General features: G+C 41.1%; 1 protein-coding gene across 1 annotated transcript; it reads right to left on the reverse strand.

The window, feature by feature from the left end:
• Window positions 1-495: 495 nt before the first annotated feature.
• On the reverse strand, window positions 496-9,830 carry lrrn2 (leucine rich repeat neuronal 2). Its single transcript, XM_031845986.1, has 2 exons — window positions 9,544-9,830; window positions 496-3,940 (listed from the first exon to the last, which is right to left on the reverse strand). The coding sequence occupies exon 2, from the start codon at window positions 3,533-3,535 to the stop codon at window positions 1,220-1,222; it is 2,316 nt and encodes a 771-aa protein (XP_031701846.1). The 5' UTR covers window positions 3,536-3,940; window positions 9,544-9,830; the 3' UTR covers window positions 496-1,219.
• Window positions 9,831-16,835: the final 7,005 nt, after the last annotated feature.

Consider the following 16,835-nt stretch of genomic DNA (forward strand, 5'->3'; position numbering starts at 1 on the left):
TTTGGGCAGGGGTATAAAGCTAAAGGACGAATACACCAACAATTTATTTACACTTCAGTGCAGGCAGCTTGTATCAGTTGTGCAAATCAGGACACTTTTACCGACTGCACTGGAAAGAGTTTTGTTTGCTGTAATTGTGTTAATCAAGTTCAACTCACGTTATTAGGAGCAGTCTGACTGAGACAAATCAATTGATATTTGTATTATTATAATCTTTTAGGAACAAAATTCCCTGTGCTACTGCTCATCAAGGAAACACTTTGGAAGATAATAACTTCATTTGACTATACTTTCACCTGTCTGAAGCCTTCGCTCAGTTCCAGGTCTTACTCAGTAGGGGACACGGGTGTCAGATGAGCTATTATCATACTTATTCCTACTGTGGAGCAGCAGCAGCTGCAAACTGATATGCAGGGAGTTGTCGCTGCAGATAAATCTCTAATATGTGACTTTGAGTTTGGTTTACACGCAAGAAAACAGACATAAACAGTAACGTTGTATAAATGAAAAAGATTTTATTGAATAATAGCTCAAAATAGAATTTAACACAATTACTTTTAGATCACTTTTATGCTTAAAGAAGGCGTGGGTTGTTAGGCGCGGAATCAGGATGAGCATACTGTATTATGTACTGTGAGATGTACAACCCAGTCCAAGGTACTGAAAGCTAAGCAAAAGGGTTGTTTACATCGATGCAAGAATTTCATTCAGTATCAGACTCGAGACAGAGTTTCATCTACTTGGAGAAAGAATGGTTCAGTCTGTGGAACATGTAGACAGGAAACATGACAAATACCCTGCAGGTCTGAGCCGCTCTCCTCTGCAGGTCTCTCCCTGGATTGAATCAGATTGTCTTTAGTTTCAGTCCAGTGGTCATCGGCAGCTCAGGCTCATTTGTTTCTCCTGTGTTCACTCACTGTGCTGCAGGAGTATGATTGTCCAACTTTATTTTTCCTGGTTAGGGTTCAGGCGTTCTTTACAACACATAATAACACACAAACAATGTCATTATATACTTTATACTGTATATAAAATAAATACAAATCTCTTTCTGCACCACCGTTCTGATCTGTGACTGATGATCTTTTCTAGCTGTTATTCACAAAGTGTAGGCTATATTTGACATTTTGTGTCAGTGTTTGTTGTCTGGATTTGAATGTGCAAAAACATAATTATCTCAGCAGTCCTGATGTTAAAGCAGTTCCTCACTTTGCTTGGTCTACGGTGCCTTGTTTCCTTCTGTCTTTTGATTGATGATCGGAGCGTCAGGACTTTCGATTTCCTGGAGGATGGTACTGTGGTGTTTTCCTTGCTCATTGTCCCAGCCCTGGCCTGCCAGCAGCAGCAGTATGATTGCGAGCAAAAGTAGTGTGACTACTGTGGAGGTCAGCTCTGGGCTTAGCTGCAGGCTGAGCTGAGGCTCTGGGACATCCTTCGTCCTGAATGAAACGCACTGAGGCTTTCTGCTCTTTCCTGATCTCCTGCTGTCATGCGTGGTGCCCTCACTAATCCCTAAATGTAGACACACTCTATAAAATGTCTCTGCCTGCAGGTGGGTCAGGTTGAAGCTCTGAGTACCAGCCAGGATGCGTGTGGTGTATGTGGGCGTGTGTGCGTTTGAGTATATGGCTTGCCAGGATAGACGAGTTGAAGGGAGGTTGCGCCCGCTCTGCCAGGACAGGATAGCATTGTGTTGTCCAACGTCCCTCACCTCCAACCTGGCATCTTCGCTGAATAACTGATATCCCTTCTTATTAGCAGCCACCCCCCTCTTTCTTTTCTTCTCTCTGCCATGCACACCAACGGTAACGCTGCGTGTATCTGCTCCCAGTGCATTCTCAGCTACACAGGTATACAACCCTGCCTCGCTGGAGGTGACCTTGTTCATTTCCAGAGTTCCCTCAGGCAATAGCCTGTAGTGTTTAGAGGGATTACAGGGAGTATCATCTTGAGGCTGGCTGTGAGAGACGCCGGATGTGTGGTTGAATCCCTCAGAGGCTGCCAGGCTGTGGCAGGGAGCCGGAGCTGGTAAACCTTTGGATGCATGACTCGGTGCAGGACCAAGTCTCAGCCCAGAGGGAGTCACCCAGTACAGTTCAGGCTGTGGATCCGCAAGAGCTCGGCAGTGCAAGACCAGTTTTCCTCCTTCTCTCACCCCAACGTAGGAAGGGAGGGAGCTGGTAGGGATCATGGGGAGACATGAGGCCGACATCTCCCTGGAGGACACCTCTCTCACTCTGCGAGCTCTCAGCTCTGCAGGTTCGGAGCACAGTGTGGCCTGGGGCTGGATGAAACGCACCATTCGAGGTGTATGTCTCTCTGTTTGTGCGTCTTCACTGTGATGGGGAGAGGCCTCCTGAGCGGCCCAGTGAAACAGACAGTCACAGCGCAGTGGGTTGGAGTGTAAGCTGACCTCCTGAAGACTCGGCAGGGAGAGCATGATGTGCTGGTGCAGTGCGCTCAGAGAGTTGGAGTTGAGCATTAGACTCTCCAGCCTGCTCAGCTGGAGGAAAGCCTGAGGATGAATGTAGGACAGTCGCGGGTTGTTGGTGATCTCGAGCTTCGTTAGCTCCGGAAGGTTTTCCAGGGCAGCTCTCTCAATGGACACCAGCTCCTCCATGTTGTTCAGGCCGAGCTCCTTCAGGTGGACCATATCTCGGAAGTCCCCTGTCTCGATGAGTTTGATGCGGTTCTTGTTGAGGTCGAGGAACTTCAATCCTGGCACTCTCATCAGGGCCTGAGTGGGAACCTTTGTCAGCAGGTTATCGTAGAAGGAGAGGCTTTCTAGGCCATCCAACCCTTCCAGTGCTTTTTCAGCCAAGCCTCTCAGACCCATTCCACCAAGAACAAGACTCCGGAGGGATTTCAGGGCCAGGAAGCCCCGCTCAGGCAGGGCCTCCACAGGGTTTCCCCCAAGCATGAGAACTTCCAAGCGGGGCAAAGCCCTGAACCACCAAGGGTCAACAGTGGTGAGTCTGTTGTTGTTGATATGCAGACGCAGTAGGGAGTCCAGACCGGTGAAGGCTCCAGGTGCTATCGCGTGTAAGTTGTTGTGACTGAGGAAGAGCTCCTGCAAAGCTGGAAGTGAGGAGAAGGAGGCCTCAGGGAGTCGACTGAGATGGTTTTCCTCCAGGTGTAAAGACAGTAGAGAGGGCAGGGAGGAGCTCTGAGCTATTGTCTTGACACGACTGAAGCGATTCTGGGAAAGGTCAAGATCGGTGAGGTTGGCGAGTCCATGCAGCACCGCAGTGTTGAGCTCAGACAGAAGGTTACTTTGCAGGCGCAGGGTGTGTGTGTTCGGGGGTATGGGTAAGGGGAGCTTGGTCAAGAGCAGGTCATTGCAGTCCACAGTGGGAGCTTCATGGTAGACAGAATCAGGGGAGAACCACGGCTTGATCTGACACACGCACCGCACCGGGCAGGTGACGTGCCATGGTAGCGCGTGAGGGAGCGAGCCCACAACGCCTGGCACACATACACTAACCAACACACACAGGAGACACTGTGACTGTAGAAACATTAAAGTCGGCCTCATAATCCTCGCAGGTCACAAGAGCTGATTCAGACAAGGTGGGGAAGAGTTTGTTGTTAGGATGTGAGATGAATCATTTGGACAAGAAATGAATGTAAAGTCTTGTTATTAACAGTTTCAAGATGTTTGTGGCAACTGTAAAAGGTAGACCAGAAGGGTCAGTGTCGTCATTCATACAATCTAAACCGATTGAAGAGCGATACAATTGTTAACATTCTACAACAGAGTCAGACACAACTAAAAAGCTGAAATGTGCATGTTCGCTTTGTAGCCACAGACTTTAGTTTCTGTGTGGTAGAACAGGGACTGCACAATGGATGTAGCTGGATGATGGCCTTTGTTGTCACACCATCGATTTCACATCCTGGCCACAGGTGGAGGACTCATGGCTCCCAGCGCGGTGGCTCACTGTTTTGTCAGAAACACAAGAAGAGAAAAAGAGAGAAATGAAAATGATCAAACCAAAATCAGCTGTTTGCTGTAGTATAGTTTGCTATTAAATACAAAACACATTTCTAAGCAGTATACCTCATCAGTTCCTACTCTAAACTAAATCTGTCTGCAATTGAAATGCAATCGATGTCTTGGCAAGGTCACATGACGTTTTCAAGGATGTAGTTTGCAGAAATGCTGTGCAGCCGAGAAGAGCAAATGAGAAGTGAAGGAAAGAAGATGGATGACCCCAGGGTTTCTTTCAGCCCAAAGGAAAAAGGTAAATATACAGGAGTGATGAAATTGTGTTGCACTTTAATATTTCATGTCAGTGCTTCACATTCAGTGTTCAGAGCACAGCATCCCACAAATGTTATTTATTATGAAACAGTTAAAAAGACCCTGAGGATCTTTTATATTATCAGCTGTACTTAAGGCTGTTATGGGTAAGACTGCGTGAATGTAGCTGCTGCTTGAACAAATTCACATACACCCACACACACACACACACACACACACACACACACGGAGAGAGACACAAACACACCAGTTACATCAGTATAATACATACATACCAGAGCATGGTACAACACCATCACATTAACGGATCGCAGACACTTGGCAGCAATGAGATCATTCCAGTAATTAGCAAACCAGTAGTGCAAAAAAAGAGACAGCGTCTGTGTCAGAGTAACAGCTATCAACCTGTTCTTGACAGCAGGTTTTAATTTACAGACTACATGGAAGTCAGGATATACTTTACACAATAAAATATGTACAGGCTAAAAGGTTACGTGTTTGTTATTGTGCATTAAGTAACATCCAATAAACAGCAGTATTTTTAATTTCATTAAATCTACATTAATTGTTTATTGGACATCTTTGGGGGCAGCGAGAACATGTAAACACCTTGTCACGTTGTTATTTTGTTCCAGCAGACATAGAGCAACATCATTCATATGCAGTCATTTTTCTGTCCAGTGTTCACTCTGCTTTCTACTTCTGAGAAGAACATCTGGCACTGTAGCTCCTAAATGCTCTACTATGTTTAATAGCTAGTTGCTCATTTTGATTGTCTGCTGTTTGGTGCTGGATAGGTAGTGTTTGGAGGGTCTTCGCTGAAAACAGAGAAACTATGCTGATAAGAGGGTGAATCCGTCACAGAGAGTCTTTCACTTTGAGAAGGTTCAAGACTATTGAAACGGAAGATAAACTATTTTCTATTTTTTATTTTTATTTTGTGATATCAGGCTTGTGCACAATTGTGACCAATAAAAATAAAACATTTGTTGTTTTTTGCAGCCCCTCCTCTTTCACTGTGTACAGCCACTTCACCATGCTAACTTTTGTCTCTCAGCCAAATCCATCTTGGTTGCTCGTACTTTATCAATTTTAAATAAATACTCCTGTGTGTTTATCATCTATGCTAACCATTTACATAAATTAGTACGAGCACACCAATGTAATCGGGTGAAAGTCACCAGATGACACAGTCACTCATTACACCACAACACTGGTGCATTGCACAGAGGAACAGAGGCCTACTTTCTGCTAGCTGCTTTTAATGTAAGTTAAGATAAAACGTCATGGCAAAACAAAGCAGTTTGTTTAATTTTGTCCCAAATAGACACTGTGAGGAGCAGGAGACTCCTTTCAGATGTCATTTGGATGGAAACTGGAATCGGGGCATCATACAGACCAAACTCTTCGTCCCTGCTCTCCTTGGAAAGAGACTATAATGAAATCATTCAGGGTTCAACACCAAGCCCTGTTGTCTCTTGCTGTGTTCATCAGAAGCTAGCTATTTTGGACATTAGTGACCTATTTCAATATGATTGTTTATTGGGTATAGTTTTCATTGGGTGCACAATTGGTTTACGTGGACGCCGTGCCAGACTAAAGTGTAATGTTTAAACTTACTGGCCATGTTGGTGCCGTTGTACCTCCACCCATACGTTTGATTATTGATGCTGTTGCATCCATCAGCTGTGTGTGTGAATATGTGACCGACGTGCCAGGATATGAGATGCTGTTAATGTTTGTTTTGTTAGTGCCTGTAATACTACCTCTGAGGTTGAAGTATAAATTAAAATTTTGAATTTAAGTTGACTTGTAATTGAGCAGGCATTGGGAGTGTGACATTTTGCTGTTCTTTGTCCTCTGAAAGTGTTTTTTTTCTGTGGGACACACTAGAGATATATTATGCGATATTGGTATCGTGCGTGACAAACACACACTATCACACAGGCCGAGAAGGCTTACTGCATAGTTGCTATGGAAACACATCTCCCAGCCTCACTGTGCCTCCGTGTTTAGAGATTGATAAGAACACAGATTAAGCAACACTGACTGGACCGAACATCAAAAACCAACATCAAAAAACTATTTTCTTTTTCATCAGCCTCCATGTGTTCTACGAATCAGTTCTGTATGATTGTAAATTAAGTTTTCATCAGATTAACTTTTAACCTTCGTTGCAAAGTCTTTCCATCCTGGCAGCTGGTGCGATAAAACATGACTAACAGGAAGTACTGTACAGCTCCGCAGGCTGTAGCGTCTGTTAGCGGATGAGGAGAAAGTGCGGAGAGATGCTTGCCAAGTTTTTTTCCCCAAACAAGAAGTAGAAATAATCAACAGATTACATTCAGCACAGTTATTGAAATGGAGAGAAAAGTGATTAGCATTCAGACATTCATTTGTATGAGAAGCACAAAGAGAGGGACTTTGTGTGTAAGTGCTGCATGTTATCAAGCTCTGAGCTGTAACAGCAAACACACAAGAGCAGTTACCTCCTGGGACTCCCCTTACTCTTCTATCACCCATTCACTTTCATCTCCTCTCGCTCATCTTTTCATAAGCAACCTGCTCAATAATGGATTCATCATTTAATTTTGATGCCCCCCCCCCCTGTTTTTGTCATTTGCTCTCCAAAGCTCTTGGTGTTTTCGGTGTTTTCAGGAAACCAGCACTGTGTGTAGATGTGTGTATACAAAGGATTTTTGCTGATTTATAACTTGAATTATTCAGAAAAGGGGTGTGAAATAGATCTGCATGACTCAGCGGCTACTTTCATAACTCTGTCTCCTCCCAGCTCTCCACAGTCTTTTCCCCTTTGGATAAACAGGATGAATATGTTTGCTGGTAGCAGCCCTTATTACTCCCCTGACTCTTCTGACTCAGATCTTTTAGAAAGTTTAGTATAACTGCACAGTAGCTAACATATTAACACCCCGGCCATACAAGGATGAGTAATAATAACAAAAACAAGACAAAGCTGCACTAACTCCAAAATCTGAAGTGACTCTCCTGTCGACAGCTGTTTTCTTAAACACTTCATAAATAGTTGCAGCGGGAAAGTAGTGACCTAAATAGAAATAGTGACTGCATCTAATTCTACTGAAACTATGTTGTCTTTTGACTCCATTTCTCATACATTTTCAACCAATCAATCAATCAGTTTTATGTGTATTGGTTTATATATTTCTGCACTAACATTAACATAAAGCTCATCTTATCCAACCGGTCCATCCATTTTGTGAAGCCTTTTAAAAGAGTACTCCAGCGATTTTGCATTGCACTCCTAGAACATTGTCGGACTCACAAAATATAGTTTAAAAAACAAAAAAAGGATGAAAATCGGTTACAGGCTACAAAGCACTGGTCAGCTCACTTCTTTCTAACTCCACACCCTCAGAGTATTGGGACCCAACCAACGCTGACTCAATTGACATCAATTACAGACAAGCAGCTCCCTCTGCAGCCACAAAACATTACAACAGCTCATAAAACATGTTTTCACATTATGCCATATTACTCTCCAGGACCTGTTAACAGACTTTGATGTGTTAAATTCTCACTGCCCAATCTAAGAATACCTTATATCAGTGGTTCCCAATCCCCAAGGCATTACACAATTATTAAAATGTTTGTTTTTTTTTTACTATTTTTTGATTAATTGTTTGTCAGATTCTTTTCTTTTTTTGTGCTTTGTTCTTGTTAAATACTGGATTATTTCAGGCCCCTAATTATTTAAATGAAACTATATGAGAAGAAACCGTCTCAACTGTTTCAACAGGTCAACATGCCAAAAAGGTTGGGAACCAATGTCTCGAACTCATACTGGCTGCACCATTAGTTTAATGTCATTACAGTTACTTCAGGTGGTTGCTTATCTTATAAATTCTGCACCGAACACTGACCATCCAAAAACAACTACTCGGGCCTTGCTGAAGCCCTTACGCAGATGTGTATTTGTGCATAATTGTGGGCTTTTAACGAAGCAGTCTCTCCACTGAGTTGTTCCACTCAGCATACTAGACGTATGTGCATTTTTCTGGATTCTTTTGACTTTCATATTCATGCTGAATGCAACAGATGCAATTAAAGTTTGTGGATCAATACCTTACCACGTTACCATTGGACAGGTTTTGCTTGTTTCTTTTTAACCAATTTTGAACATTCTCTCATACATATAAATGGATCTGTTTCCCTCCCACACACTCACCCACACAGCTAATACCTGAACAAATCAGCTAATCCTCCAACTGTATCTACCTGTACCCTAGATGGCAACCAAGCAAACAAAGAATAATCAAATACATCAAAGAGGATTGTCCATCTGATTACCTTTGCAGGACCCTCTTAGCAGTTTTTCATTTCTTTGAGCACCTCACTTCACTTGAAATATGCAAACTCCTGTTTATAGTAGAGCCTTCAACACTTAACATTTGAAGAGAGGAGCATGATATTATGCAATGATTTAAAGGCATACATTAAAACCATACAACTAAGATCTGTTCTTTTATGCTACACTAAAGAGCTTTTTTACTTTCCAATAGCAATTCTGGCAGTATAGCTTGTGCTCTGCAATTCTAGATTGAATTGAAACAGTTAGGTGTGGGATAATTGATTTGTCTCAATCCTGTAATGGGCAACTATCAGGAAGTCAATGGCTTGAAGTTTTTCAGAACCCCTATGGGATGTGGGAAAAAAACATCAATTAAAGGTCTGTGTTATTTCAGACTAGTCACATAAATGCTTCTGCAGAAGTTGAACATGCCTCCCCTATCGATAAGAGAGAGACAGAGAAAAGCTTTTCTACCTACATTTTCTAACAGATAAAGGGAGAATATAAGTGTGGAGTAGAAATACAAGTCATGCTTATATGAACTGAACCATTCATATAAAAGGGTTTGTTTGTGCTGTGCAGCTACGACACAGAGAGACACTGCAACAGGGCGGAATAGAGAGAGAGAGAGAGATAGAGAGATGTAAGACAGATAGAGGTGCTGGATGCAGATCCTAACATTAATAATAATGTAAAAATTCCCTGAATGCCCTTCAGCTGAATCTTCCAGCATGCACACTAACACACACATATGCACAAACTTATGATGTTTAGCACAAGAGACCCTCGAGCTTCTCCATTTCCAACACACACACCTGCTACCAAAACCTTTGACTCAATACTGGTTACACTCAGAGTGAATGTGCATGCATCCCCAGCTGCATGGCTGTGTGAGTGCTGCAATGACCTGTTTGCTTAAAAAATGACATCAACATATTTTAGTTTCTTTTACCGCAACTGAAGCACCGACTACATCGCTCTCCGCCGATTCTTCCTTCCTTCATTTGCTCAGTCTTTCTTTGCAAATGCCTCACGTGCCAGGATGTTTTATTTTTTTCTTCTTCTCCCTCTCAGTCACACGGTTGTTGAAATATCACTTCCCCAGCTCTCCTCTCTGTGTCACTGGAGCCGAAGAGTAAAGTGGCACAGACTGAATCCCTCTCTCTCTCTCACTCTCTCTCTCTTCCTCCAGCTAAAATGGAGATGAGGTGTGTTCTGCAGCAGAGCTTCTGTCCCTCTCATCTCTCCTCCTCTCATTGCCTGCCTCACTCTCACTCTCACTCTCTCCCTCGTACTCTTTTCCTGTTTCACAAGCCGAAGAAACAACACTTGCATTAGTTACAGTGTGTGATTTTTCTGGATGGGAAGTTTTCTTTGGCTCCTGCTGGCATTTTAGTTTTTTGCCGTGGTCTGTGAATTAAAGACCTGCTTACAATGCCAGGTCATAGATTACAAAGGTGGCAAAGCAGCAGGACAGACAGTTTAAATGATGAAAGTCGTTATTTCTTTGTCCTTATTACAGTACCTGTAAATTGCTGATTGTGTGAAACTTTTTTCAGAACTAAAGTTGTGTCTCATCTCTTAATGAACAATTCTATAACATACTGTTTAGCCATTTCATTTTTGTCAGGTTTCAATGTGGAATGGTCTCCAAAGTGATACAAGCCTACAGTGCATATTGCATAGCACTTCAGAGAGTGCTACAGGGATGACATATTATTGTAGGACAACCCAGAAGTTAGCACAACACTGGTTCCCTCGACGAAAACCCAATTGAATTCGCACATTGGATTTTGGCTAATTGCAGAAAATAAGCTCTGTGGCAAACAAAGCTTTATGATACGTACGCGTTTTGTTCTCCTTCACAAATGAACACTAATTTCATGATTTTTTTAAGTGTATATGCAATTACAGAAATAAAAAGCTAACGTGAAGCTATAAATGAACCACATCACGGTCATATGACTTCATGTCACCACCACGAAGCTAAAGGTGGACTAGTGTTTAGAGTGATGACGTTTTGTTGTCTCATTTAGCCACCTGTTAGGAGCCGCCTTCAAAATTCATGAGTGGGGTATTTACTGAGATATTTTATGTTGTAGAACAGAAACAGTGCAACATATTTAGCGTCTGTTGACCACAGGCCTTCTTTCAGGCATCTAACCAAAAACCCATTCAAAAAACCTCATTGACTTCAGGACGAGGGAACAGGAAGTACAAAACTGCTGTCTCATTTACGGGTTTGGGACTCATTCCTGCAGCACTCAAATGTGTGTTTATATTAAAAGGAACTTTAATTTTGTGTTGATTTTGGCGGTTCCTGTGGACAAAAGTGGTAGTGTTTCCGAGCGCCAGAGTCCCTTTGGAAAATCTCTCTTTTTACTGCAACAGGGTGTGACAGTCGGCCCCACTCAGTCCTGGTTCTGATTTCTCCTGTGCCTCCCTTCCCTCCAGCGGGAGACTGTTTCATTGCCCTTTATTGGATAACAGCTTATATATAATGCCGCATTAACAGGAGATGGTAATTTAAAGAAAAGGCATTTAGTCCAGTTTGTGTGCCGACGTTGAGAAAATCTCAGACTTACTGCTGCATGCATATATTTTCAATTTTTTCAAGACAACTAATGCTCTGTAAGGAATAAGGTATGCCATTATTTTGGTTATATATTGAAGATAGATATAACTCTAACTCTGTGGATTGCTCCAGGCTGCAGCAATACACTAGTTAGTATATGATGAATAGCATGCATGAAGCATAGTAGGTAATACCCCGTCATTGAAATTAACTTGGCAGTACAACTCATACAAATGTTTTTTGGCAGGTTGAGACTGAAGTGGAGGTTTTTGCAAATAGCATCTGCAGTTAAAGCAGAGAAGCACATGCGAGAGCGTTCTTTCCTGCCACAGCAGGCAGCTAAATCAGCAAAAAGATTTAAAAAAACACTTTATGTTACCTGATCTGCACCAAACTGCCAACAGACAAAGTCAATGAGTAGCTGGGGGACATTTTGCCAGTCAGAACCATTTATTACAGGTAACTACCACAGTGCAGTATAATCTTAAGCTTTTAGCAGCAATAATATTACAAATGTTATGGATTCATCCTTACCAGAAGGTAAATGAGGTGCTCAATAATCCCCAAAATGTGCATAAATACTAAATAATTGTATTACTTCAACCACCACCCTTTTATTTTACCAACCTTACTATATTGATTGCTGCAAAAGTATTCACAAATTGTTAAATAAAAGACAAAATTCAATGAAAGTTTTATTTGATGTGTGCGTTAAACATTATTAAATATTTAGTCAGTCCAAAGGGACAAGACATTCAGAGATGCATTTTTTATTTTAGCACGAAGAGAGATTATTAAATGAGGTGCTTGTGAAGAGAAAAGGGAGGTGTATAGAAACACAGCCTCTGGTCAGTGACAAAATACACCCATGCTGATGTTGAATCACACAGACTTTGAGCAGTTTCTCCTCAGTACGAAAACTAGAAAAAAATGAGTTTGTGTGGTTGTGTAGTTTAGTTTAAGACAGTGTAACAATGTTGAGACAAGTATAACTACGGTAAATCCATCTTTCTTCGTGATGTGTAATACTTGGACTATAAGTGCTCTTGATATTTTTACATCCAGCAAACTACAGTGTAATTTTGAGACATTGCAGACCTGTGATGTCCTGGATCCTGTGACGGTTTTGAAGTGGTTCCGTTTTGTGGCGTACGATTCATCTTAAGCATTCATGATCATTGACCTGTTGCTAATGGGAAAACATAACATACACACTCATACAGCTCCCTGCTTATGCTCATCTCTCTTTTCATTGTATTTCACACATACAGAGAGTAGTGGTGGTGAGGTTATGTGTGCATTTAAGTGGGTGTGTGGTAACTGAAAATCAGGTAGGAGTGGTTGTGAAAGAGCGAATAAGAGTATAGAGAACCGCTACTAGAGGAATATACTTTGAGACGGAAGAGCAAGTAAATAGAGAATTTTTCCAGCTTGTTACCTTATATTATTATTATGTATTAATGCGTATTATTGTGGATATGTCTACACGTCTGTGTGGAGAACAGTTTGACTTGGCTCTCCAATGGCTTTCTCCTTCGTTTGCTTGATTCATTCAGGAGCCGACACACAAACGCACACACACCCACGTGCCCTGCTGACTGAAAGGCAGCATGGATAAGTGGTAGCTCGCTGAAAGGAAGGGAGAGAGAGGAGGTCGCCATAGCAACACGGGGGGGTTGTGGCTTTTATTGGAGAAAGAAAATCAGCTCTGCCTTATCCTTCCATCTCACTCTCTCAATTCCCCTTTTCTATGTATCACCTCTTGTCTTTCTCTGTCTTCATTTCCTTTTTGACGTCAACTGCCTGGGACATCTACAGCGGATTGTTAGCACTTTAATTTCACAACATGGCTAAAGATATAGTATCATGTATGATGCTGCACAAAAGACTAACTAAGAGTCTGTCTCATATTATAAGAATACAACGCAGAAGTACTCATCAATGCAGCAATGGTGATACAGACAATGATAGTGTTCTGAAACCATGTGAGTGTGTTTTAAGCTTTTAGTGAGTCAAGGTCCTAAATCCTAAATAAGTAAATTGACACTTTGTTCCCAGTACATCTGAACAGAAGCAAGCATATCTGTCAAGTTTAGGAATGTGACATTTATCAAGCTTGCACGCAGACACACAATGCACAATAGCACATAATGGCACATGATATCCCATAACAGGTTGCACGTGGACATGTTGAAAATGTGATATGCTATATGCATGTCACAGCATGCTGTATGCATTTTGTTCACATGTGGAGTGAACCAGCTGGACCTGGGAACACTCAAGGACTTACGGACAACCCTCCCACAGCACAACAGCTAAACATGCATGTGTGTGTGTGTGTGTGTCTGTGTGTGTGTGCGTGTGCGTCCACAGAAACATTTCAGATAGAAAATGATCGAGAATTTGCTGCCATGGTGACAAGCCCAGCAGTATCTAATAGCAAAGGGCTGTTGAGAAGCATGCCCACTGTGGGAGGAGAGGCGGGTGAGGGTGGAGGTGGAGGGAGCAGAGGGACAGAGATAGATAGAGGGAACTGAACACAGTGCTACACAGTTTGCACAGTATTCACATTTTTATTTTGTGTTTTGCAGATCACACTCCACATACAGTTGTTGTTTGACATTCTTCCAGACAAAAAACACAACTGTTTTTTTGTTAAATATGCACGCCTACATCTCTGAGGAAGATCACAGGCCCAAGAATAATCGCACACTGAAGAGAGCAGCTAATTGCACAACTTAATTAAACGTGCTGCCCTGCTCAGATAGACCTGAATGTAGAAAATTAGATATGTTATAATTACAGAGCTTCACCGTGATTCTGTAATATGTTGTTTTATACACAAGAGCAGATGGGTGCTGTTCAGTGGCTTCTTCCTGTGTTTCTCCAAAGACAACGTAATTGATGACGATTAATCCTTGTTTCAAAGTGTTTCAATTAGCTAGCACAGTGTGTGTGTGTGTGTGTGTGTGTGTGTGTGTTTAATGCGTGGGAGATGGCAACATGTTTGTGTTTATCAGCTGGCTCTCTGTGCAGAGTTGCCATGGTGAAAGAGTTTGGTTTGTGCTTCAATGTAATGTATCTCTGCAGTAAAAAAAGATCTGTTATTTCAGAGGTTAGGACCTGTCTTGCTTGCAGCATACATGAACGTTTTGACCATTTCAAAGAGCAGATGACATCACTGGAGGTGGAACTAAACTGATCCAAGAATAAATGATCTTTCATTCTTGACCATCTTGTACAAAATGGACCACAATGGACTCTACACAGCTTATTGTCTCTCTCTGGTGGTGAGATTTGGTAGTGTATCTAACACTTTGGTCATAATGTATCTACTTCAGTATGGGTTTAATGAACAGCATATGCGTAAAGTCACGTACAATAGGTCGGTATTTTTTCACACTGTGTTTAACAAGTAGTTTAGCATTGAGCTGCTGTTGACAGGGAAAATACGTTGCGTCTGACACTCAAAGTTTACTTGGAGGGAAAACCAATTGAAAGCAAGTACTGGCTGAGCTGCTTCATATGTGATCATATATTCATTGGAAATGGCATTTCATTACATTGTGTGGAAACCTGTAATATAGTAATCCACATATAGCTGTTAGTGTTGATGGTATGTTGTGTGTTTATTTAACTAATCACACCAGTGTGTGGGGGTCTGGGGTTGACAACATTGGTTGGTCCAACACTTTGGTCAGCGGCTCACTTATCCAGTGAAATCATCTTGTAGCTTTTTCTCAAGCACCACAATTGTTGACAGTTGACATTTTTGGTTTATAGTGAAATTAGTTGACATACAGCCCACGAAATAGATTGGCAAAGCGTTTGCACAGACTTTCATGATCCCCAGAGAATGAGTCTTAATGACCCCCTAACTTTCCATCTATGTAGTTCCACCAGCAGTTCAAATCTTTGCCCACAACGTTGGTTTGTAACCGAATACTTGCAAAACTATCTGACAGCTTTAATTTGTGTTTTGTGCTAATTAGCAAATATTAAAACATCAAACACTCTAAACTAAGATGGTGGAAATAAACATTCAGGTTTAATCTATCTGCCCTGCTTAGAAAATGTGATGAATGAGTAACACTCTCCCCACTCACACTAAAAGAGGTGGTGTTCATCAGAAGTACAGTCAACCTTCAATTCCAGTCCAACTATGGTAACCAGTAACAGATGTGGTTGTATTGGGCAGCACCCAGGTGTGATGTAACCATGAATGTGAAGCAGATTGCTGCTGGACCGTGTCAACGTTGCCTCAATAAGTACCAATTTAATTATATACTGTATTACAATCTCATTCACACCAATAAAAAGCAGCTATTAAGGCTTCATCTAAAGTTATTTCCTGACAAGTAGTGATACATTTTGTTAGTTAATTTTTATTTCTGTGTCATGGAAAAAAAATTGTCCCATCCCACATGGGACTCCAAGACACCACTATTTTACATAATATTAATCTTCCGTTTAGACACATACAAAATAGTTAAAAGTTAAATGAAAATCCACATTATAAAGTACTGCTAATCAAATAACATATTTGTAACAACACATTTCAAATGAACTGTACACTGAAAATAACTACTACATACCTACAGTTCATCCTGATGAAGAGCTTTTAACTATAGCTCATCTAAATGTTTCATATGTGAACAGCAAACTTAATCTTTGTACAGCATCCATATTTACAAAATCAATATCTGTTTTTGTCTCACTAATAAAGTATTGCGCAGTTCCCAGTAAAAATTGCAATAGAAAATATAAAGGAACAAATTTTCTATATCAACTATAAACGGTATACTACTGTATCTAAATAATTGGGATGATCGTATATTTAAGTCCTTTTATAGTCATTAATTCATCAGTTTTGGAAATTATGATTGTCAGGGTGCCCATGAGCCCCTCACTGTTTTAACTTGACTTTTCAACCTCCCCCCAGTCTTCAATCATTAACCTCCATGTTTTACTTTCTGCAGATGATTCATTGCTATTTGTGTCTGGCCCCATTCTATCATTATTGAAATACTACATAGATTTTCTTTGTTATTAACTTTATTTATAAAACACTTTTTCTGCTCTCATGTTTTAATTTAACCTTTTTAAAATGTGACTGCTCCTGTCCAAACTACTTAGTGCTACAAAATACAGATAAACTGTCACCTTTAATGAATGAATGCATTACAATCACTAAACTGCTGATCCACATTGAAGGACAGCAAAGGACAAAAAGCCTCATTTCAGTATGACAAACAGCACAGTTCATTTCAAGTGATGAACTAACAGTGTTAACTGTTATTAAAGCATGTCTAAAGGTGATACGGCATGTAGCAAAGTACTTAAGGACAACTGAGTAAACATCAGTATCAAACAATTTATGTAAACGGAAAATGGAACACAAGTTATGCTGTCTAGTGTCTAATAACTATTTTGGTCATTTATGAATACTAGAAATACTCATAAACCATTGATGTATTCACAATACTGAAAAGCTTGGAGGAAATATGAAGCAAAGTATAAACTTAAAAAACTTAAATTAAAATGCTTTTGGAGTGTCCTGCGCTTTTTGAAAAACAAAAATAACCTTGAAAATGTTTAATTTAATCGCATCATATCATTATCAAAAGGCACTTGAAGGTTATCAGTGCTTTCCACTCTGGTCTTGGCCA

Source organism: Anarrhichthys ocellatus, unplaced genomic scaffold, assembly GCF_004355925.1.
Source record: "Anarrhichthys ocellatus isolate YVR2014 unplaced genomic scaffold, GSC_Weel_1.0 scaffold1, whole genome shotgun sequence".
Taxonomy (NCBI): Eukaryota; Metazoa; Chordata; class Actinopteri; order Perciformes; family Anarhichadidae; genus Anarrhichthys; species Anarrhichthys ocellatus.

Bases quoted from the DNA above. Each gene is read 5' to 3' on its own strand.
- lrrn2 (XM_031845986.1), bottom strand. From the start codon at position 3,535: ATGAGGCCGACTTTAATGTTTCTACAGTCACAGTGTCTCCTGTGTGTG.